The sequence below is a fragment of the Oncorhynchus clarkii genome, chromosome 9 (assembly GCF_045791955.1).
Source record: "Oncorhynchus clarkii lewisi isolate Uvic-CL-2024 chromosome 9, UVic_Ocla_1.0, whole genome shotgun sequence".
Classification (NCBI taxonomy): domain Eukaryota; kingdom Metazoa; phylum Chordata; class Actinopteri; order Salmoniformes; family Salmonidae; genus Oncorhynchus; species Oncorhynchus clarkii.
Genome location: NC_092155.1, coordinates 7826594 through 7851593, shown reverse-complemented (window position 1 = coordinate 7851593; position 25000 = coordinate 7826594). Strand labels below are relative to the sequence as shown.

General features: G+C 44.1%; 1 protein-coding gene across 1 annotated transcript in view; it reads left to right on the top strand.

The window, feature by feature from the left end:
• LOC139415808 (pyruvate carboxylase, mitochondrial-like) overlaps nucleotides 1–25000 on the top strand; it is a 403045-nt gene that overhangs the window by 176552 nt on the left and 201493 nt on the right. Inside the window, exon 11 of the mRNA XM_071163915.1 lies at nucleotides 16195–16377. Coding sequence (XP_071020016.1) covers nucleotides 16195–16377 — 183 coding nt within the window. The remainder of the gene's footprint in view (nucleotides 1–16194; nucleotides 16378–25000) is intronic.

Genomic DNA, 25000 nt, shown 5'->3' with positions numbered 1-25000 from the left:
AACGGTGTAGTATCACTTCTGAACGGTGTAGTATCACTTGTGAACAAAGTATTATCACTTGTGAATAATGTATTATCACGTGTGACTGATGCCCAGCTTGTGTGTAGTAAGGCAAGAAACAGCGCCTTTTTCAAATCGTAGTCGCACACCTCATATAGCTTAGCCCATAGGCCTATATGTTTTAATGAGGTTTGTATCACAACGGAAGTGGCCAAGTAACTTCAAATGAAGCACATTAATCTGCTATTCAACCGGTGTAGAGCCTAACTGACAAACATAGACAGGGGCATGAGTTTCAAGTTCGGGGAAGATATTTTTCACCATAAAAATATAATTACAATATGTATAATTTACATTTACATGCATAATCGCATTTAGCTGCCACTGTTGAGAACCATGATCACATTTTGGAACACTGCCTTTGCTGCACATTATAATGCATGATATTAGATATTCACATTATAATGCATGATATTAGATATTCACATTATAATGTGAAGAAATAGTTTATTAAATAGTTTATAAAAAATGTATTAAGCTAAACGTTAAAAACCTCACTGCTTTTAAAAGTGGTTTTGTCGCGCCTTGGCCATAGAGAGGTTTTTAATTCTCTATTTTGGTTAGGCCAGGGTGTGACTAGGATTTGTGTGTTGTCTGGCCGGGTGTGGTTCTCAATCAGAGGCAGCTGTCTATCGTTGTCTCTGATTGAGAACCATACTTAGGTAACGTTTTCCCACCTGTGTGTTGTGGGTTGTTGCTTTCTGTTTTTGTGTTTCTGCACCAGACAGAACTGGTTCAGTTGTTCCCTTTGTTGTTTTTTATTCAGTGTTCAGTTCAAAATAAAAAAGATGAACACCGTTCATAACGACCGTTACAGAACTACCCACCACCAACGGACCAAGCAGCGTGGAGAAAAGGAAGAATGGACATGGGAGGACATTCTGGACGGGAAGGGATCCTACACGTGGGAGGAGATCCTGGCTGGAAGGGATCGCCTCCCATGGGAACAGGTGGAAGCAGCCAGGAGAGCAAAGGCAGTAGGAGAAGGGAACCAGCGGTAGGAGGGAACACGGCTGGCAAGGAAGCCAGAGAGGCACACGGGGAGTGTGGCGGAGTCAGGTTGGAGACCTGAGCCCACTCCCGGTGCTTACCGGGGCAAGCAGGTGACAGGTCAGGCCCCGTGCTATGGGGTGATGCACACTGTGTCTTATATTCACAGGCCGGTGTGCTCGGTGCCAGCGCCCCGCATATGTCGGGTGGAAGCTGGCATCCAGCCAGAACGGGGGGGGTGAGACCGCCAGTTCGCCTCCACGGCCCTCTGTATGTATGGCCAAGGAAGAGGCCGCCCTCCTTTCCGGAGCTGCCAGAGCCGCCCTCCTGTCCGGGGCCCGCTGCAAGGGTCCCCGCTCCAGAGGCGCCACCTAAGTGGGCCAAGCCTGAGGTGGAGTAGGGTCCATGTCCCGCACCAGAGCCGCCGCCGTAAAGAAGGCCCATCCAGACCCTCCCCTTTAGAGTCAGGTTTTGCGGCCGAAGTCCGCACCTTTGGGGGGGGGGGGGCGGGGTTACTGTCACGCCCTGGCCATAGAGAGGCGTTTTATTCTCTATTTTGGTTAGGCCAGGGTGTGACTAGGGTGGGCATTCTATGTTAATGTTCTATGTTTTGGATTTGTGTGTTGTTTGGCCGGGTGTGGTTCTCAATCAGAGGCAGCTGTCTATCGTTGAGAACTATACTTAGGTAGCGTTTTCCCACCTGTGTGTTGTGGGTTGTTGCTTTCTGTTTTTGTGTCTGCACCAGACAGAACTGGTTCGGTTGTTCCCTTTGTTGTTTTTTATTCAGTGTTCAGTTCAAAATAAAAAAGATGAAAACGTACCACGCTGCACCTTGGTCCTCACCTTCTTCCACCAACGGCCGCCCTCGTTGTGGGCTCTGGACGGGAGACCGTCTCTGGAGGCTCCGGACCGGAGACCGTCTCTGGAGGCTCCGGACCGGAGACCGTCTCTGGAGGCTCCGGACCGGAGACCGTCTCTGGAGGCTCCGGACCGGAGACCGTCTCTGGAGGCTCCGGACCGGAGACCGTCTCTGGAGGCTCCGGACCGGAGACCGTCTCTGGAGGCTCCGGACCGGAGACCGTCTCTGGAGGCTCGGACCGGAGACCGTCTCTGGAGGCTCCGGACCGGAGACCGTCTCTGGAGGCTCCGGACCGGAGACCGTCTCTGGAGGCTCCGGACCGGAGACCGTCTCTGGAGGCTCCGGACCGGAGACCGTCGCTGGAGGCTCCGGAGTGGAGGTCGTCGTTGGCTTCGTGCCCTGACTCCTCACTGGAGGCTTCATGCCATGACTACTCACTGGAGGCTCCGGGCCATGGATCATCACTGGAGGGAGGAGATGTATGGGCAGTCTGGTACGTGGGACTGCCACAGGGCTCACCAGGCTGGGGAGACATACAAGAGGATTAGTTCTGGGCGCAGGCACAGGACTCACCAGGCTGGAGAGACATACAGGAGGCCCTGGGCTGTGCAGACGCACCGGAGACACAGTGCGCAGAGCCGGCGCAGGATATCCCGGGCCGTAGAGACGTACTGGCGGCCAGATATCCTCCGACCTGGATGGATGCCCACTCTAGCCCGGCTGATGCGGGGAGCTGAAAGGTAGCGCACCGGGCAGTGCATGTGCACTAGAGACACCGTGCGCTCCACCGCATAACACGGTGCCTGACCTGTACGACGCTCCCTCCGGTAAGCACGGGGAGTTGGCTCAGGTCTCCAACCTGGCTCAGCCAATCTCCCCGTGTGCCCCCCAAAAACATTTTTTTTTGAGTGGCCTCCCGGTCTTTAGTGCCAGCCTTGTCCCAGGCGGTCTCTCTTCCGGCCAGGATCTCCTCCACGTGTAGGATCCTTTGCCGTCCAGGATGTCTTCCCACGTTTAGGATCCTTTGCCATCCAGGAAGTCTCCCCCATGTCCAGTCCTCCTTACCACGCTACTTGGTCCTTTGGTGGTGGGAATTTCTGTCACCGCTGTTGAAGGCACTGGACCAAGGTGCAGTGTGGTGAGCGTACATTTTCTCTTTTATTCTAAATGACGCCGACAAAACAATAAACAATACAAAACAAACCGTGAAGCTTTTAAGGCTCTGTGCCATCAAACAAAGTTAACTTCCCACCAACACAGGTGGGAAAAAGGGTACCTAAGTATGGTTCTCAATCAGAGACAACTATAGACAAATGGTACAGGACGGCCAGAACATAGAAATACAAATAATAGAATATAGAATACCCACCCCAACTCACACCCTGATCAAACCAAAATAGAGACATAAACAGGATCTCTAAGGTCAGGGCGCGACACCACCCAATCTATCTACCTCATCCCCATACTGTTTATTTTATTTACCTTTCTGCTCTTTTGTACACCAGTATCTCTACGTGTTCCAGAGGAGGAATGGGGGAAGGTCATGTGGTCTGATGAGACAAAAAATATAGCTTTTTGGTCTAAACTCCACTCGCCATGCTTGGAGGAAGAAGAAGGATGAGTACAACCCCAAGAACACCATCCCAACCGTGAAGCATGGAGGTGGAAACATCATTCTTTGGGGATGCTTTTCTGCAAAGGGTACAGGACGACTGCACCGTATTGAGGGGAGAATGGATGGGGCCATGTATTGCGAGATCTTGGCCAACACCCTCCTTCCCTCAGTAAGAGCATTGAAGATGGGTCGTGGCTGGGTCTTCCAGCATGACAACGACCCGAAACACACAGCCAGGGCAACTAAGGAGTGGCTCCGTAAGAAGCATCTCAAGGTCCTGGAGTGGCCTAGCCAGTCTTCAGACCTGAACCCAATAGAAAATCTTTGGAGGGAGCTGAAAGTCCGTATTGCCTAGCGACAGCCCCGAAACCTGAAGGATCTGGAGAAGGTCTGTATGGAGGAGTGGGCCAAAATGCTGCAGTGTGTGCAAACCTGGTCAAGAACTACAGGAAACGTATGATCTCTGTAATTGCAAACAAAGGTTTCTGTACCAAATATTAGGTTCTGCTTTTCTGATGTATCAAATACTTATGTCATGCAAGAAAATGTAAATTAATTATTTAAAAATCATACAATGTAATTTTCTGGATTTTTGTTTTAGATTCCGTCTCTCACAGTTGAAGTGAACCTATGATAAAAAAATTACAGACCTCTACATGCTTTGCAAGTAGGAAAATCGGCAGTGTATCAAATACGTGTTCTCCCAACTGTATATAATTATTCTACAATGTAGAAAATAGTAAAAAATAAAGAAAAAACATTCAATGACTAGGTGATCTAAAACTTTTGACCGGTAGCATATTTATGAAGACCTTCAACAGTAGATGTATTTATAAAGCCCTGCATCAGTAGATGTATTTATAAAGCCCTTCATCAGTAGATGTATTTATAAAGCCCTTCATCAGTAGATGTATTTATAAAGCCCTGCATCAGTAGATGTATTTATAAAGCCCCTCATCAGTAGATGTATTTATACAGTAGATGTATTTATAAAGCCCTTCATCAGTAGATGTATTTATAAAGCCCTTCATCAGTAGATGTATTTATAAAGCCCTTCATCAGTAGATGTATTTATACAGTAGATGTATTTATAAAGCCCTTCATCAGTAGATGTATTTATAAAGCCCTTCATCAGTAGATGTATTTATAAAGCCCTTCATCAGTAGATGTATTTATACAGTAGATGTATTTATAAAGCCCTTCATCAGTAGATGTATTTATAAAGCCCTTCATCAGTAGATGTATTTATAAAGCCCTTCATCAGTAGATGTATTTATACAGTAGATGTATTTATAAAGCCCTTCATCAGTAGATGTATTTATAAAGCCCTTCATCAGTAGATGTATATATAAATCCCTTCATCAGTAGATGTATTTATAAATCCCTTCATCAGTAGATGTATTTATAAAGCCCTTCATCAGTAGATGTATTTATAAAGCCCTTCATCAGTAGATGTATTTATAAAGCCCTTCATCAGTAGATGTATTTATAAATCCCTTCATCAGTAGATGTATTTATAAATCCCTTCATCAGTAGATGTATTTATAAATCCCTTCATCAGTAGATGTATTTATAAAGCCCTTCATCAGTAGATGTATTTATAAAGCCCTGCATCAGTAGATGTATTTATAAAGCCCTTCATCAGTAGATGTATATATAAATCCCTTCATCAGTAGATGTATTTATAAAGCCCTTCATCAGTAGATGTATTTATACAGTAGATGTATTTATAAAGCCCTTCATCAGTAGATGTATTTATAAAGCCCTGCATCAGTAGATGTATTTATAAAGCCCTTCATCAGTAGATGTATTTATACAGTAGATGTATTTATAAAGCCCTTCATCAGTAGATGTATTTATAAAGCCCTTCATCAGTAGATGTATTTTAAAGCCCTTCATCAGTAGATGTATTTATACAGTAGATGTATTTATAAAGCCCTTCATCAGCAGATGTATTTATAAAGCCCTTCATCAGTAGATGTATTTATAAAGCCCTTCATCAGTAGATGTATTTATACAGCTCTTCATCAGCAGATGTATTTATAAAGCCCATAGTGCTATATAGAAACCCAGCCTAAAACCCCAAACAGCAATGCAGGTGTAGAAGCGCCAGTGTCGGTCAGTGCCACTTAAGATGAGAGAGGATGATTATGTTCTATGAGCCTGGTCCCATTTCTATTACAGCATATTGGATGGTTGTCATTCATATTCCACTTACCCAGTTCAATGTAACATCGATAGGTTAACCTGTGTGTGCATGCATGCGTGTGTGTGTGTGTGTGAGGAAGGAGAGAGGAGAGGGAGAGAGAGGGAGAGAGGCTGGGTGGAGGGAGAGAGGCTGGGTGGAGGAAGAGAGAGAGAGAGAGGCTGGGTAGAGAGAGAGAGAGAGGGAGAGGGATAGGATGGGTGGAAGGCTGGGTGGAGGGAGAGAAAGAGAGGGAAGGAGAGAGAGAGAGAGAGAGAGGAAGAGGGAGAGAGAGAGGATGCGTGGAGGGAGAGAGAGGGAGAGAGAGAGAGGGAGAGAGAGAGGATGCGTGGAGGGAGGGGGGAGGGAGGGAGGGAGAGAGAGAGAGAGAGGCAGGATCAGGAGAGGCAGAGCAGAGGTCAGGATCAGAGCTCCTGCATTTTTCAGCATTTTCTTTAAAAAAGATAGGTTAGGAGTTAGATAAACTTGGATTTTTTGTCAGGAACACATACTGGATTCTACCCTCTTCAACATAACCCCTACTTCAAATCAAAACTTAAAACCTACAACCTCATTTTGGACGGAATTACGGAATCACCTGGAAAGTTCACAACAACCAAGGATTTTTTACCCTATACAGCAAATTCTCTGGAAAACAACAGAAACCTGAAAACACCATCCAACCTGGAACTGAGTGAATAATGTTTAGTCTGAAACAATATTTTATTTCCAAAAGCCAAGAAGAAAAATACACAACATTACTTTATAAGGACTGAATTCTAACATAATTCTGCCAAGCTTGATACAGCTTCAACTAGCACTGACGTGTCAAGTGAGAGGTGTCAAAGCCCATTAGCCCAACAATGGCAGGAGAGTCACACAGTCTACCCCAACCAAATGGAGAGGCCTTAGAAGCTCCCTCCCGCTGTTCAGAGGTAATTAAAATACAGTACCCTTTGCATGTAAAGAATGATAAGGCAAGAAAAGACCACAAGAAGAAGCTCCTTATGGACAATCAAGAAACACTTTTTGCTGACTATTACAAAAATGGGAACATCAGCAACCTCATCTTCCACACAAACCATCCCCTGGCATGGCACAGTGCTATATTAGCACACTACCCCTTTGTTACGAGAGGGGGGATTAACGAGGGGTGGAAACTCAGAATACTTGATAACGAGGACTCTGAGTTAAGTAATATAAATATCTATAAATCCGGAACAGTAATGGTACAGAATAACCACAAACAGTTTCAGCTGGACTTTCACCTAATCAAAGAATTAGCCCAGCAGGAGAAGCTCTGCCTTGATAATGATACCCCCACACAGAGCGGGTCAGACCAGACCTCTTCATTATGTAACCCCACAGATGAGCAACCCCCAGTGGAGAGTCAACCTCCCAGCACAGATTACCACTCCCTCATTGAAATGAAGGACAAATTCACCCAGCTGGAGGTAAGGCAGGTGGAGCTGGAACAGCAGGTGATTACACTTCAGTCAGCGCAGACCCAGACAACAGTCCAGCACAACAACAGCCCCTTAACCAGACCCGGAGAGCTGGAGGTGGACAGAGACATATCTGCACTTTGGACAGTGGTGAGACAAATACAACAGGAGAAAGAGGAGCAGAACAGAGCACTAGAGGAGAGTATCAGACTGCTGGTGGAGGAGAGGTTGAGGGGGATGGAGGAGAAGTTGATGGGGACGGCGTGTGACAGAGAACAACCCACTAGAGAGGTGGCCACCCCCACAGAGAAGCCAGCAGAACAGCCCACTTCAGCACCCAACAAAAGTCTCGACACCACAGCAGAACAGTCCACACCAGACCCTGAACATAGAGTCGACACCACAGCAGAACAGTCCACACCAGACCCTGACCATAGAGTCGAAATCACAGCAGAACAGACAAATGAAGAACCCCAAGCCCAGAGGCTCTCACCCCCTCTGAGCACCCCCCCTGTCAGCCACCCTGATAGCCCTTTTGACAACCCCCCCACACCCACTGAGGACAAACACAAGACACAGATTGTACTACTTATGGACTCAAATGGGAAATATATAGAAGAAAAAAAACTTTTTCCCAAACACAGTGTGTCTAAACTCTGGTGTCCAAACACCCAGCGTGCCCTTGACCTTCTGTCTGAGGCCAAACTAGGCTCACCCAGCCACATAATAATACACACAGGCACAAACGACCTGAGAGCACTGCAGGAAAGAGTGGCCACAGCACTGAAGAGAGTGATTGAAAAGGCTTCTTCTACTTTCCCCAACGCACAAGTGGTTATCTCCACCCTGCTACCACGAAAAGACTTCCACCCTGCCACAATACAGCGGGTAAATGCAAGTATTTCCCGTGACTGTGCCTCAAAACCAAACGTTTTCCTGGCCCACCACTCCACCCTGGACTTGAACAGCCTCTATGACCAGGTCCACCTCTACAAGGCAGCAGTGCCCACCTTTGCCCGAACTCTAAAGGACATCGCTCTCAAACGTATCCCCAACACTTCACACAGGAGCAACAGATCAATAGACACCCCATCCAGACCAGCGAGACACCCTCCCAGATCTGCAGGACCCCCCCCTGGACCTACACATAGAGGACCCACGCCAAGAGGAATTACATCCAGACCACAGTACACCCAGACACATCCACACCCCCACCCCAACCAATCAACACCCCCCCACGTCAACCATGCCCACACCCCATTTAGGCCCACTCAGGTCAGACCTATGCCACTCCTGCCCACCCCATGCACCCCACCCCCGCAAAGAGGGCCTCAACATGGAAGCCACACATACGCCCAGGTAGTGAGCGGGCAAACAGTCCCAACCCCCACTCTCACACTCGCCGAAGCCAATGGCATGTACCAGATGCTCAGCAGGCTCTGCTCACACTTACTGGCCTGAGGCCAAACCACGACCAACAACATTGGACACTCTATGGAACAAAAAGCCTTCACTATATTATCATTGAATATCCAAGGCCTGAGGTCATCTGCCTTTGGCCTAAAGAGCAGAAACCCGGACTTCACCAAAGAAATCGGTAATACAGACATTGTCATCCTGCAAGAAACCTGGTATAGAGGAGACGGACCCACTGGTTGCCCTCTAGGTTACAGAGAGCTGGTAGTCCCATCCACCAAACTACCAGGTGTGAAACAGGGAAGGGACTCAGGGGGTATGCTAATTTGGTATAGAGCAGACCTAACTCACTCCATTAAATTAATCAAAACAGGAACATTCTACATTTGGCTAGAAATTCAAAAGGAAATTATCCTAACAGAGAAAAATGTCCTCCTGTGTGCTACCTATATCCCCCCACTAGAATCCCCATATTTTAATGAAGACAGCTTCTCCATCCTGGAGGGGGAAATCAATCATTTCCAGGCCCAGGGACATGTACTAGTCTGTGGCGACCTAAATGCCAGAACCGGACAAGAACCTGACACCCTCAGCACACAGGGGGACAAACACCTGCCTGGAGGTGACAGCATTCCCTCCCACATATGCCCCCCTAGGCACAACTATGACAACATAACCAACAAAAACGGGTCACAACTCCTGCAGCTCTGTCGCACGCTGGGTATGTACATAGTCAACGGTAGGCTTCGAGGGGACTCCTATGGTAGGTACACCTATAGCTCATCTCTTGGCAGTAGTACTGTAGACTACTTTATCACCGACCTCAACCCAGAGTCTCTCAGAGCGTTCACAGTCAGCCCACTGACACCCCTATCAGACCACAGCAAAATCACAGTCTACTTAAACAGAGCAATAATCAATCATGAGGCATCAAAGCCAAAGGAACTGAGTAACATTAAGAAATGCTATAGATGGAAGGAATGCAGTTTGGAAACCTACCAAAAAACAATTAGGCAACAACAAATTCAATCCCTTTTAGACAATTTCCTGGGTAAAACGTTCCGCTGTAATAGTGAAGGTGTAAACTTGGCAGTAGAAAATCTTAACAGTATATTTGACCTCTCAGCTTCCCTATCAAATCTAAAAATCTCAAATAGAAAACCGAAGAAAATTAACAATAATGACAAATGGTTTGATGAAGAATGCAAAAATCTAAGAAAGAAATTGAGAAACCTGTCCAACCAAAAACATAGAGACCCGGAAAACCTGAGTCTACGCCTTCACTATGGTGAATCACTAAAACAATACAGAAATACACTACGGAAAAAGAAGGAACAGCATGTCAGAAATCAGCTCAATGCAATTGAAGAATCCATAGACTCTAACCACTTCTGGGAAAATTGGAAAACACTAAACAAACAACAACAAGAAGAATTATCTATCCAAAATGGAGATGTATGGGTAAACCACTTCTCCAATCTTTTTGGCTCTATAACAAAGAATAAAGAGCAAAAACATATACATGATCAAATACAGATCTTAGAATCATCTATTAAAGACTACCAGAACCCACTGGATTATCCAATTACATTGAATGAGTTACAGGACAAAATAAAAACCCTCCAACCCAAAAAGGCCTGTGGTGTTGATGGTATCCTCAATGAAATGATCAAATATACAGACAACAAATTCCAATTGGCTATACTAAAACTCTTTAACATCATACTTAGCTCTGGCATCTTCCCCAATATTTGGAACCAAGGACTGATCACCCCAATCCACAAAAGTGGAGACAAATTTGACCCCAATAACTACCGTGGAATATGTGTCAACAGTAACCTTGGGAAAATCCTCTGCATTATTATTAACAGCAGACTCGTACATTTCCTCAATGAAAACAATGTACTGAGCAAATGTCAAATTGGCTTTTTACCAAATTACCGTACAACAGACCATGTATTCACCCTGCACACCCTAATTGGCAACCAAACAAACCAAAACAAAGGCAAAGTCTTCTCATGCTTTGTTGATTTCAAAAAAGCCTTCGACTCAATCTGGCATGAGGGTCTGCTATACAAACTGATGGAAAGTGGTGTTGGGGGTAAAACATACGACATTATAAAATCCATGTACACAAACAACAAGTGTGCGGTTAAAATTGGCAAAAAACACACACATTTCTTCACACAGGGTCGTGGGGTTAGACAGGGATGCAGTTTAAGCCCCACCCTCTTCAACATATATATCAACGAATTGGCGCGGGCACTAGAAAAGTCTGCAGCACACGGCCTCCCCCTGCTAGAATCCGAAGTCAAATGTCTGCTGTTTGCCGATGATCTGGTGCTTCTGTCACCAACCAAGGAGGGCCTACAGCAGCACCTAGATCTTATGCACAGATTCTGTCAGACCTGGGCCCTGACAGTAAATCTCAGTAAGACCAAAATAATGGTGTTCCAAAAAAGGTCCAGTCACCAGGACCACAAATACAAATTCAATCTAGACACTGTTGCCCTAGAGCACACAAAAAACTATACATACCTTGGCCTAAACATCAGCGCCACAGGTAACTTCCACAAAGCTGTGAACGATCTGAGAGACAAGGCAAGAAGGGCATTCTATGCCATCAAAAGAAACATAAATTTCAACATACCAATTAGGATTTGGCTAAAAATACTTGAATCAGTCATAGAGCCCATTGCCCTTTATGGTTGTGAGGTCTGGGGTCCGCTCACCAACCAAGACTTCACAAAATGGGACAAACACCAAATTGAGACTCTGCACGCAGAATTCTGCAAAAATATCCTCCGTGTACAACGTAGAACACCAAATAATGCATGCAGAGCAGAATTAGGCCGATACCCACTAATTATCAAAATCCAGAAAAGAGCCGTTAAATTCTACAACCACCTAAAAGGAAGTGATTCACAAACCTTCCATAACAAAGCCATCACCTACAGAGAGATGAACCTGGAGAAGAGTCCCCTAAGCAAGCTGGTCCTGAGGCTCTGTTCACAAACACAAACACACCCTACAGAGCCCCAGGACAACAGCACAATTAGACCCAACCAAATCATGAGAAAACAAAAAGATAATTACTTGACACATTGGAAAGAATTAACAAAAAAACAGAGCAAACTAGAATGCTATTTGGCCCTAAACAGAGAGTACACAGCGGCAGAATACCTGACCACTGTGACTGACCCAAAATTAAGGAAAGCTTTGACTATGTACAGACTCAGTGAGCATAGCCTTGCTATTGAGAAAGGCCGCCGTAGGCAGACATGGCTCTCAAGAGAAGACAGGCTATGTGCTCACTGCCCACAAAATGAGGTGGAAACTGAGCTGCACTTCCTAACCTCCTGCCCAATGTATGACCATATCAGAGAGACATATTTCCCTCAGATTACACAGATCCACAAAGAATTCGAAAACAAATCCAAATTTGAAAAACTCCCATATCTACTGGGTGAAATTCCACAGTGTGCCATCACAGCAGCAAGATTTGTGACCTGTTGCCACGAGAAAAGGGCAACCAGTGAAGAACACACACCATTGTAAATACAACCCATATTTATGCTTATTTATTTTATCTTGTGTCCTTTAACCATTTGTACATTGTTAAAACACTGTATATATATATATAATATGACATTTGTAATGTCTTTACTGTTTTGAAACCTCTGTATGTGTAATGTTTACTGTTAATTTTTGTTGTTTTTCACTTTATATTTTCACTTTGTATGTTGTCTACCTCACTTGCTTTGGCAATGTTAACACATGTTTCCCATGCCAATAAAGCCCTTGAATTGAATTGAATTGAATTGAGAGAGAGATGGGTGGAGGGAGACAGAGGATTAGGGAGCGAGGGAGGGAGAGGGGAGGGACAGACAGAAAGATGAAGAGAAGGAGATAACTTTGTCTTGTTAGTTAGAGCTCTGAGACTGAAATAGTGTCCCTAACGGCATCCTATTCCCTCTTAAGTGACCTACTTTAGACCAGGGCTGGCACCCTATTCCCTATATAGTGCACTACTTTCGACCAGGGCTGGCACCCTATTCCCTATATAGTGCGCTACTTTTGACCAGAGGCTATAGGGCCTGTAATGCCCCGTATAGGCAATACGGTTCCATTTGGGACGGAGCCTGAGTGAACTAATTATTCAATTATTAACTTCACACTTGTACACACACCACGCGCAGACACCAGACTCTGAAACGTATAACAGCTCTCTCTATGGGCCTGAGGGTGAGGAGAGGGTGAGGAGAGGAGAGGAGAGGAGAGGGTGAGGAGAGGAGAGGAGAGGAGAGGAGAGGAGAGGAGAGGAGAGGAGAGGAGAGGTGTGGAGTTAATCATTTAAAACAGAAGGATGAGAGTGTTGTTGAACACAAAATAACAAAACACATTGTGCATGTGTCCCAAACGTCGCCCCATGTAGCTGGTCACAAAGGTTCATTCACGGAACCCAAAGGGTTCTACCTGGAACCAAAAAGGGTTCTTCAAAGGATTATCCCATGGGGACAGCCAAGAAACCCTTTCAGGTTCTAGATCGCTTCTTTCCTTTCAGAGTGTAGTGCACTACATAGGGAAAAAGGTGTGATTTGAGACACAGTCAGTCATTCATACATTCTGTCGTTTGCTTCTGTCGTTTGACGGAAATCTTGGTTTTGAAACCCATGAATTATAGAAACGTCGTAAAGCAGCGGACGCCAGACTTAGACAGACCTTCAGTAATTACATACATTGGGGTTAAAACTAAACAAATAGAAATTAAAAAGGACTCCTGATTGGATAAAATCAGTGTGAACGTTGTCTTCTGTTGTTTGAAATCTGTAGACTGAAACGTGGGTCTTTGGATTTAGAGCCAAATGCAGGTGGAAAGGACTTTTCAAATGTTTTATTTCATTATATAAAAGCCAAGGAGTCCTTCAGCGAGGGCAGAACTCAATACGTGTCTTTCTATCTCTGTGTATAATGTCTTGACATTGCAATTACCAATTTCCTCAAGAGACAATTGAAACCTTTTGCTAAGCCCCCCTTCTCCAGACTTTTTGGGGTAACCAATTGCAGCGCTCCGTCGGATAGCAACTCTCACTCTAGTCCGACCTCAGACTCATGTTTTCAAAACGCGAAGAACCTGACGAGGGCAGTGGCAAACACAGAGAGTTTTCATCTAAAATGTTATGTTTGAAATGGGTAAAGCATTGAACAGTGAACCAGGAGAACTTGCTACTGTGATCTTCTGAAATGCAGAGTACTTTTTTTTTTTTTCAAATCCGAAATTATACTTTTGTTGTCACTTTGTTTGCTGCACTGGCCACCATTGTAGACAAAAGTTAGCTATATTAGGAATATAGCTCTCGTCTGCTGTCGACAATAGGATATGATTTGAGAGCATTAGCGCCAAAAGTAGTTAGCTCTGACAGCATGCTGATGCAGTGTCCAATCAAAAAACACATATTAAAAAATATATATATATATGTAAAACAAGTTTATAATTGTGTAGAGAATCGAAAAAACAAACAAACAAAACAAAAATCTCTAAATCTCATGTTTAGAGAAGAAGTCAGAAGAAGAAGAAAAAGTGGTCGACAATCTAGAAACTAGATCTCATCAGCTAGGTGAGAGAATGAGAGCTACCTGATAGGCTCTCTGCTGAATGCTGTGAGAGAATGAGAGCTACCTGATAGGCTCTCCGCTGAATGCTGTGAGAGAATGAGAGCTACCTGATAGGCTCTCTGCTGAATGCTGTGAGAGAATGAGAGCTACCTGATAGGCTCTCTGCTGAATGCTGTGAGAGAATGAGAGCTACCTGATAGGCTCTCTGCTGAATGCTGTGAGAGAATGAGAGCTACCTGATAGGCTCTCTGCTGAATGCTGTGAGAGAATGAGAGCTACCTGATAGGCTCTCTGCTGAATGCTGTGAGAGAATGAGAGCTACCTGATAGGCTCTCTGCTGAATGCTGTGAGAGAATGAGAGCTACCTGATAGGCTCTCTGCTGAATGCTGTGAGAGAATGAGAGCTACCTGATAGGCTCTCTGCTGAATGCTGTGAGAGAATGAGAGCAACCTGATAGGCTCTCTGCTGAATGCTGTGAGAGAATGAGAGCTACCTGATAGGCTCTCTGCTGAATGCTGTGAGAGAATGAGAGCTACCTGATAGGCTCTCTGATGAATGCTGTAAGAGAATGAGAGCTACCTGATAGGCTCTCTGCTGAATGCTGTGAGAGAATGAGAGCTACCTGATAGGCTCTCTGCTGAATGCTGTGAGAGAATGAGAGCTACCTGATAGGCTCTCTGCTGAATGCTGTGAGAGAATGAGAGCTACCTGATAGGCTCTCTGATGAATGCTGTAAGAGAATGAGAGCTACCTGATAGGCTCTCTGCTGAATGCTGTGAGAGGATGAGAGCTACCTGATAGGCTCTCTGCTGAATGCTGTGAGAGAATGAGAGCTACCTGATAGGCTCTCTGCTGAATGCTGTGAGAGAATGAGAGCTACCTGATAGGCTCTCTGCTGAATGCTGTGAGAGAATGAGAGCTACCTGATAGGCTCTCCGCTGAATGCTGTGAGAGAATGAGAGCTACCTGATAGGCTCTCTGATGAATGCTGTAAGAGAATGAGAGCTACCTGATAGGCTCACCGCTGAATGCTGTGAGAGAATGAGAGCTACCTGATAGGCTCTCCGCTGAATGCTGTGAGAGAATGAAAGCTATCTGATAGGCTCTCCTCTGAATGCTGTGAGAGAATGAGAGCTACTAATTTAGCATTTTTTTGCGACACACGGAAACACCTTTGAAGACGACCACCGCAACATGTCAAACCCTCAAAAGTGTATCCATGCCAACCGAGCTCGTTGCTTATTATGGGATGTATTGGGTTATTAAATCCACATTTTTGGATAAACTGTTATACTGTTAGACACCCTGAACGATTCAAAAGTAAATAATAATATTTGTTTTGGTAATGGTATTTTATAACGTAAGTAACATGTAATCACCACTCGGCAGAGTGGGTGGACACAGTGCATTCAGAGCCATCCTGTGGCTAGCCACATTAAAAATATATTTTTTATTTTTTTTATTCCCTTGAAGCAATTGTAATGACAGTCCACCTCAACATACACGCTAGTCTCCTGATTGGTCTGTTTCATTTCATTGTTTATTTAAAAACACAATTCAATATCATTGTGAGAGGTTTTCTCCACTAGTTTAGTGTGGAGTGGGGCTTCCCGGGGGAACACGTTGTCCGAGGTAACCACGGGGACGGGGCTTAACAAAGGGTAACCACGGGGGCGGGGCTTAACAAAGGGTAACCACGGGGGCGGGGCTTAGCAAAGGGTCAATTACGAAGGATAAAGCACTGAATTATACAATTCTTCCTCATCACTTTGATATTGTGTGATAGCTGAGTATTTTCCACAATATGACCTCTTCCTTCTCTCCTCAATAATCCAACGTCCTCCTCTCCTCTCCTCTCCTCTCCTCTCCTCTCCTCTCCTCTCCTCTCCTCGCCTCTCCTCTCCTCTCCTCTCCTCTCCTCTCCTCTCCTCTCCTCTCCTCACCCTCTCCTCTCCTCTCCTCTCCTCTCCTCTCCTCTCCTCTCCTCTCCTCTCCTCTCCTCTCCAGGTGTTCCGTAGTGGTGAAGGGATGGGTATACGTCTAGACTCAGCCTCAGCTTTCCCTGGAGCTGTGATCTCCCCCCACTATGATTCTCTGCTGGTCAAAGTCATCGCCTCTGGGAAAGACATGTCCACCGCCGCCGCCAAGATGCACCGCGCTCTCTCTGAGTTCAGAGTCCGGGGGGTCAAGGTAGGGGGTGTGTGCGGTGTGTATGGAGGGAAGGGTGTGTCTGTGTACCACTGAGTCCCAGGGGATATGGTTCCGTCTTTGTGTGTGTGTGTGTGTGTGTGTGTGTGTGTGTGTGTGTGTGTGTGTGTGTGTGTGTGTGTGTGTGTGTGTGTGTGTGTGTGTGTGTGTGTGTGAGCGGAGCGGAGCGGAACGCTGGCTAAATGTACCAGCCATTCCAGTTATAATCCAGTTGACATTGTGACTAATCTGACACATTTGGTGTTCTAGTTGTGGAACGTCTAAAGAACAAGATAGAGAATTTGTTCCAAATGGCTCCCTGTTCCCTAAATAGTGCACTATATAAGGAATAGGGTGGCATTTGGTCAGCACACACAGACCTTGGGTCACACACAGACTTTGGTCTACACACAGGCTTTGGTCCACACACAGACTTTGGTCCACACACAGACTTTGGTCCATACACAGACTTTGGTCCATACACAGACTTTGGTCCACACACAGACTTTGGTCCACACACAGACTTTGGTCCACACACAGACTTTGGTCCACACACAGACTTTGGTCCACACACAGACTTTGGTCCATACACAGACTTTGGTCTACACACAGACTTTGGTCCACACACAGACTTTGGTCTACACACAGACTTTGGTCCACACACAGACTTTGGTCCACACACAGACTTTGGTCCATACACAGACTTTGGTCCACACACAGACTTTGGTCCACACACAGACTTTGGTCTACACACAGAGTTTGGTCCATACACAGACTTTGGTCTACACACAGACTTTGGTCCACACACAGACTTTGGTCTACACACAGAGTTTTAATGTAGAGAATAGGAGAGCTTTAATGTAGAACTACTTTCATGACTACACAGTGATTTTATTTCAGAGGCTAAATTTTCGTTACCCACTGTTAGGTTAGCCGCAGAGCTAACAGTAACAGACACAAAGTATATATCCAATTTGTTTTTTTTTTTCTCTCCAAAGCAAATAAACTATTTGAACGATGGAGCGTCAAATACCTCTTAAGCTGACAGTCTCCGAAATTTAGATTTACTTAAAAAAATATATGGATATGCCTATAAAACTTATTTGATTGATTTTCCACCGTTTTAGAAGTCAGAAGATTCAGAACTTCCTAGGACCATGTCATCGACCTCTATCGAATAAGCGTGTTTTTGCCTCCCTCTGGTGGTCGGCTGCGTCATTACATCCATTTACTTCACTTCACTACAAAGTTACAAAGGGGCGGTCCTTATAAAAATGTATTCAGCTTGACGGAACAGACATGGCAGCAAAGAATGCGACCTACTGTACACACTTACTTAACCTTTCTGGAGTAGGCGCTCCGCTAGCGACCCACCTCGACAACATCCGGTGAAATTGCAGAGCGTTAAATTCAAAAATACAGAAATAGTCATAACATCGGCGTAAAAATGTACTTCTTGTTAATCCAGACGCTTTGTCAGATTTCAAAAAGGCTTTAGGGCAAAAGATCCCCAAGGATTGGAAATCTGCCGCGGTCATCCCCCTCTTCAAAGGGGGAGACACCCTGGACCCAAACTGTTACAGACCTATATCCATCCTGCCCTGCCATTCTAAGGTCATCGAAAGGTCAAGTCAACAAACAGATCACTGACCATCTCGAATCCCACCGTACCTTCTCCGCTGTGCAATCTGGTTTTCGAGTCGGTCACGGGTGCACCTCAGCCACGCTCAAGGTGCTAAACGATATCATAACCGCCATCGATAAAAGACAGTACTGTGCAGCCGTCTTCATCGACCTGGCCAAGGCTTTCGACTCTGTCAATCACCATTTTCTTATCGGCAGACTCAGTAACCTTTGTTTTTCTAATGACTGCCTTGCCTGGTTCACCAACTACTTTGCAGACAGAGTTCAGTGTGTCAAATCGGAGGGCATGTTGTCCGGTACTCTGGCAGTCTCTATGGGGGTGCCACAGGGTTCAATTCTCGGGCCGACTCTTTTCTCTGTATATATCAATGATGTTGCTCTTGCTGCGGATGATTCCCTGATCCACCTCTACGCAGACGACACCATTCTGTATACTTCTGGCCCTTCCTTGGACACTGTGCTATCTAACCTCCAAACGAGCTTCAATGCCATACAACACTCCTTCCGTGGCCTCCAACTGCTCTTAAACGCTAGTAAAACCAAATGCATGCTTTTCAACCGTTCGCTGCCCGCACCCGCACGCCCGACTAGCATCACGACCCTGGATGGTTCCGACCTAGAATATGTGGACATCTATAAGTCTCCAATCTAAAATCAAATCTAGAGTCAGCTTTCTATTTCGCAACAAAGCCTCCTTCACTCACGCCGCCAAACTTACCCTAGTAAAACGGACTATCCTACCGATCCTCGACTTTGGCGATGTCATCTACAAAATAGCTTCCAATACTCTACTCAGCAAACTGGATGCAGTTTATCACAGTGCTATCAGTTTTGTTACTAAAGCACCTTATACCACCCACCACTGCGACCTGTATGCTCTAGTCGGCTGGCCCTCGCTACATATTCGTCACCAGACCCACTGGTTCCAGGTCATCTACACGTTCAAGCTAGGTAAAGCTCCACCTTATCTCAGTTCACTGGTCACGATGGCAACACCTACCCGTAGCACGCGCTCCAGCAAGTGTATCTCACTGATCATCCCTAAAGCCAACACATCATTCGTCCGCCTTTCCTTCCAGTTCTCTGCCCCCTGTGACTGGAACAAATTGCAAAAATCGTTGAAGTTGGAGACTTTTATCTCCCTCACCAACTTTAATTAAACATCTGCTATCTGAGCAGCTAACCGATCGCTGCAGCTGTACATAGTCCATCGGTAAATAGCCCACCCAATTTACCTACCTCATCCCCATACTGTTTATATTTATTTACTTTTCTGCTCTTTTGCACACCAGTATCTCTACCTGTACATGACCATCTGATCATTTATCACTCCAGTGTTAATCTGCAAAATTGTAATTATTCGCCTACCTCCTCATGCCTTTTGCACACAATGTATATAGACTCTTTTCTTTCCTACTGTGTTATTGACTTGTTTATTGTTTACTCCATGTGTAACTCTGTGTTGTCTGTTCACACTGTCTTGGCCAGGTCGCAGTTGTAAATGAGAACTTGTTTAACCAAACCTGGTTAAATAAAGGTGAAATTAAATATAAAAAATATAAAAAATTCCATACGATTATCTGAGGACAGCGCCCCGCATACAAAAGCATGAAAAACATTTTCCAACCAAACAGATGCATCACGAAAGTCAGAAATAGTAACAAAATAAATTGCTTACCTTTGAAGATCTTCATCTTTTTGCAATCCCAAAGGTCTCAGTTACACAAATGGTCGTTTTGTTCGATAAAGTTCTTCTTTATATCCCAAAAACATCCATCTATTTATTTGGCGCGCTTGATTCAGAAATACCCCATACAAAGGATCTAATAAGTTACCTGTAAACTTGGTCCAAACATTTCAAACAACGTTTCTAATCCAACCTTAGGTTCCCTTAAATGTAAATAATCTTATAACAACACGGAGCGCGCTCTCATTCACAAACACAAAAAGGACTAGAGTCCACCTGAGTGACACTTAGAAAGAATACGACTACTTCTTCATAAAAAAATAAAAAAACATTGAACAATTTCTAAAGACTGTTGACATCTAGTGGAAGCCTTATGAACTGCAATCTGGGTCCTAATAATTCGGCTTCCCCAAAGAAATACATAGGAAAATACAATGACCTCAAAAAGAAAATTCCCTGGATCGATTGTCCTCGGGGTTTCACCAGCCAAATCAGTTCTGTTATACTGTTATCACAGTGTCACAGACATTATTTTAACAGTTTTAGAAACTTTAGAGTGTCCATTACTACCTAGCTTCTGGGCCTGAGTAACAGGCAGTTTACTTTGGGCACCTCAGTCATCCAAACTTCCAAAATACTTCCCCCTAGCCTTAAGAAGTTTTAAACCTAAAATAAGTAAAGAAGTAATAATAAATATTTGTTTTAAATTGGCAGGCACATTGCACATGCTCAGAATGAGAAAATGGAGCCCTTCTCCCCTTGTCTATAGGAGGGTGTTTAAATGGCCAAAATGTTGATTTTTTTCACAAATGTAACAGATTTTGACCATCACTAATGTCATGATGTAATAAAAGTATTTTGGGTAGATGTTCCTAAAACATATTATCAATCAAATGTATTTATAAAGTCATTTTTACATCACCAGATGTCACAAAGTGTTGTACAGAAACCCAGCCTAAAACCCCAAACAGCAAGCAATGCAGGTGTGAAAGCACGGTGGCTAGGAAAAAACTCCCTAGAAAGACTGGAACCTAGGAAGAAAGCTTAAATTCACACAGGACACCGGATAAGACAGGAGAAATACTCCAAATATAACAGACTCACCCTAGTCCCCCGACACATAAACTACTGCAGCATAAATACTGGAGGCTGAGACAGGAGGGGTCAGGAGACACTGTGGCCCCGTCCGATGATACCCCCGGACAGGACCAAACAGGCAGGATATAACTCCACCCACTTTGCCAAAGCACAGCTCCCACATCACTAGAAGGATATCAACAGACCACCAACTTACTACCTTGAGATGAGGCTGAGTATAGCCCACGAAGATCTCCACCACAGCACGAACCTGAGGATGTGCCAACCCAGGCAGGAAGATCACGCCAGTGACTCAACCCACTTAAGTGACGCACCCCTCCTTGGTACGACATGGAAGAGTATCAGTAAGCCAGTGACTGTAATAGGGTCAGAGGCAGAAAATCCCAGAGGAGACAGGGGAACCGGCCAGGCAGAGACAGCAAGGGCAGTTCGTTGCTCCAGAGCCTTTCCGTTCACCTTCACACTCCTGGGCCAGACTACACTCACAGGACCTACTGAAGAGATGAGTCTTCAGTACAGATTTAAACGTTGAGACTGAGTCTGCGTCTCTCACATGGGTAGGCAGACCATTCCATAAAACTGGAGCTCTATAGAAAGCTCTGCCTCCAGCTGTTTACTTAGAAATTCTAGGGACAATAAGGAGGCCTGCGTCTTGTGACCGCAGCGTACGTGTAGGTATGCACGGTAGGACCAAATCAGAGAGATAGGTAGGAGCAAGCCGATGTAATGCTTTGTAGGTTAGCAGTAAAACCTTGAAATCAGCCCTTGCCTTAACAGGAAGCCAGTGTAGAGAGGCAAACACTGGAGTAATGTGATGAAACATTTTGGGTTCTCGTCAAGATTTTAGCATCCGTGTTTAGCACTTACTGAAGCTTATTTAGTGATTTATCCGGGTAATGCGTAGGTTATATCTATGTATGGATTATAAAGTTATGTTATATTGTCAGAGTAAGAACTCGACGGACACTGTGAAAAGCTTTAACTTCTTATTGTTGGGGTATTGAGTAGCTTGGATGAATAAAGTGTCCAGAGTAAACTGCCTGCTACTCAGGCCCAAAAGCTAAGATTAAGATAAGATAAGCTTTTGTGCTAATGATAAGCTAAGATATGCATATTATTAGTAAATTTGGAAAGAAAACACTATGGAGTTTCTAAAACAGTTTGAATGATGTCTATGAGTATAACAGAACTCATATGGCAGGCAAAAACCTGAGAAAAAAAATCCAACCCGGAAGTGGGAAATCTGGGGTTTGTAGTTTTTCAACTCTTTGCCTATCCAAGATACAGTGTAAATTTGGTCCAATTGCACTTCCTAAGGCTTCCACTAGAGGGGAATGAGAGGGGATTGAGTCAGAGGTCTGCCAGAGAGGCATGAGCTCAGTCTCGCACTCGCCCGTGAGAGCGACCTGCGTTACATTGCATTTCTAAACACAAATGAATTCTCCGGTTGAAACATTATTGAAGATTTATGTTAAAAACATCCTAAATATTGATTCTATACATCGTTTAACATGTTTCTAAGAACTGTAATGGAACTTTTTGACTTTTTGCCTGGACCTAGTGCGCCTCATGAATTTGGATTTATGAACTAAATGCGCAAACAAAAAGAAGGTATTTGGACATAAATTATGGACTTTATCAAACAAAACAAACATTTATTGTGGAACTGGGATTCCTGGCAGTGCATTCTAATGAAGATCATCAAAGGTAAGTTAATATTTTTAATGCTATTTCTGACTTCTGTTAACTCCACAACATGGCAGATATCTGTTTGGGTTGTGTTTTGGACTCCGATTTGTTGTCTGAGCGCTGTACTCAGATTATAGCATGGTGTGCTTTTTCCCTAAATTTAAAAAAAAATCTGACACAGTGGTTGCATTAAGAACCTCTTAAAGGTTAGGGTGCATTATTTCTACTTTTTGATAAAAAGCGTGCAAAATTTCAACGTCCTGCTACTCATGCCAGGAATATAGTATATGCATATGATTAGTATGTGTGGATAGAAAACACTCTGAAGTTTCTAAAACTGGTTAAATCACGGCTGTGACTATAACAGAACTTGTGTAGCAGGCAAAACCACAAGGAAAAACTGTTCAGAAAAAAGAAAAAAAAAATCCCTCAGGATTGTCTATGTCAGGGGAAATTAGATAGCGCCCAGTTTACAGTTCCTACAACTTCCACAGGATGTCACCAGTCTTTGGAATTGGGTTGAAGTTAATCCTTGGTGAAATGAAGAAGAGGCACTTCCTGGCAGAGGTTAGACTGAGGATAGTTATGAAAGAGAGAAAATCGTCATGTTTTGTTGACTTGCTGCTATTGAATACAGTCATCAATTTGATTGATTATTAACGTGTAAAGTTGAATTACAAAAGTAGTTTGAAGTATTTTGGCAAAGTTTATAGGCAACTTTATAAAATTTTTGTAATGACGTTGCGTTTTGGAAAGCTGTTTTTTTCTGAATCAGACGGGCTTTATAAATGGACATTTTGGGTATACATGGATGGAATTAATCGGGAAAAAAAAGAAACAATTGTGATGTTTATGGGACATATTGGAGTGCCAACAAAGAAGCTTGTCAAAGGTAATGAATGTTTTATATTTTATTTTATTTCAGCGTTTTGTGTAGCGCCGGCTACGCTAATTCTTTTGTTTACATCTCGTTCAGGTGGTTCAGGGGGGTTGCATGCTATCAGATAATAGCTTCTCATGCTTTCGCTATTTCAGTTTTTTGTGACTCCTCTCTTTGGCTGGAAAAATGGCTATGTATTTCAATGACTAGGACCGGTGAGCCCTGTACAGCACCACAATACAATAAACACATGACACCTTCAAATAAACATAATTATACACTACAATACACGGAAAGCAAAATACCATCATATAAAAACAGGCTTCAGAGTGGCTCAGTGGTCTAAGACACTGCATCTCAGAACAAGAGGTGTCAATGCAGTACCTGGTTCGAATCCAGGCTGTATCACATCCGGTCGTGCTTGGGAGTCCCATAAGAATTTGTTCTTAGCGGGCTTGACTAGTTAAATAAAGGTTACAATTTAAAAAACAATAAAATGCCCTAGAGGCACCAGTTCCTCAAATCTTAGTGCTGAATAGTTGAATATTCAAAATGTAAAGAAATAATTTCGCTGTAAACATTTTTTTTAAAAAACGGACACTGTGTATCTATAAAATGGTGTGAAATACTTGTATGTTTGAGGAATTTTAATTCTGAGATTTCTGTTGTTTTGAATTTGGCGCCCTGCACTTTCACTGGCTGGCTGTTGTCATATCGATCCCGTTAACGGGATCTCAGCCGTAAGAAGTTTTAAGAGTTTATTCTAGTTAATTAGTATTTTTACCTGAGGCTCAATACAGCTGCATTAGACAAATATTTTCCTCAGCCCATGTGTGTGTGTGTGTGTATGTGTGTGTGTGTGTGTGGTTTCCCCTGTCCTGCACTCAACCCATCCCAAGCTTCATCATGGCTCCCCTCTTGTCTCTTTTATAACTAACGAGACATAATGATTTAAGATCAGAAACCAAACTATTATGAAAAGGATTATTCATTCACATTTTTAAAAAAAATGATATCTTCATATTTGTATATGTTGTTTTGTACTTCTACTGTGTACTAGAACATTGAAAACTGTTTTTTTTTCTCATATATAATCAACTCCAGGTCAAAGGTCATAGGAGGGGGTGGGGTGGGGGGGTGAATAAAAAATTACCATCTTGCTAGATTGATGTCTAAAACCAAAAGTGAAAACATTGTTAAACGTCTGTCAGCTCAACTGTTTTTAAATATCTTGATTGACACTCCCTCTCTGCCAGCGAAATGTTGACGCAAATGTTTATAAGAATGTTCTGTAATGTTGACAACAACTCTTCCCAACCCAATTATCCTTCAGGCAGAGACTCTGCTACAAGTTCTGAAGCTACTTTTATTCTGTGAAGGCTTGTATAGTTATGTCTGACAGCTTTGTGTGTGTGTGTGTGTGTGTGTGGCTACACCAAGTAGCTGGCAGGATCAGTTTTGTTTCAGTTCATTGAACATAAGATGTTTCTCTCTCTCCCTCCCTTCCCCTCTCTCTCTCCCTTCCCCTCTCTCTCCCTTCCCCTCTCTCTCTTCCTTCACCTCTCTCTCTCCCTTCCCCTCTCTCTCCCTTCCCCTCTCTCTCTCTCTCTCTCTCTCTCTCTCTCTCT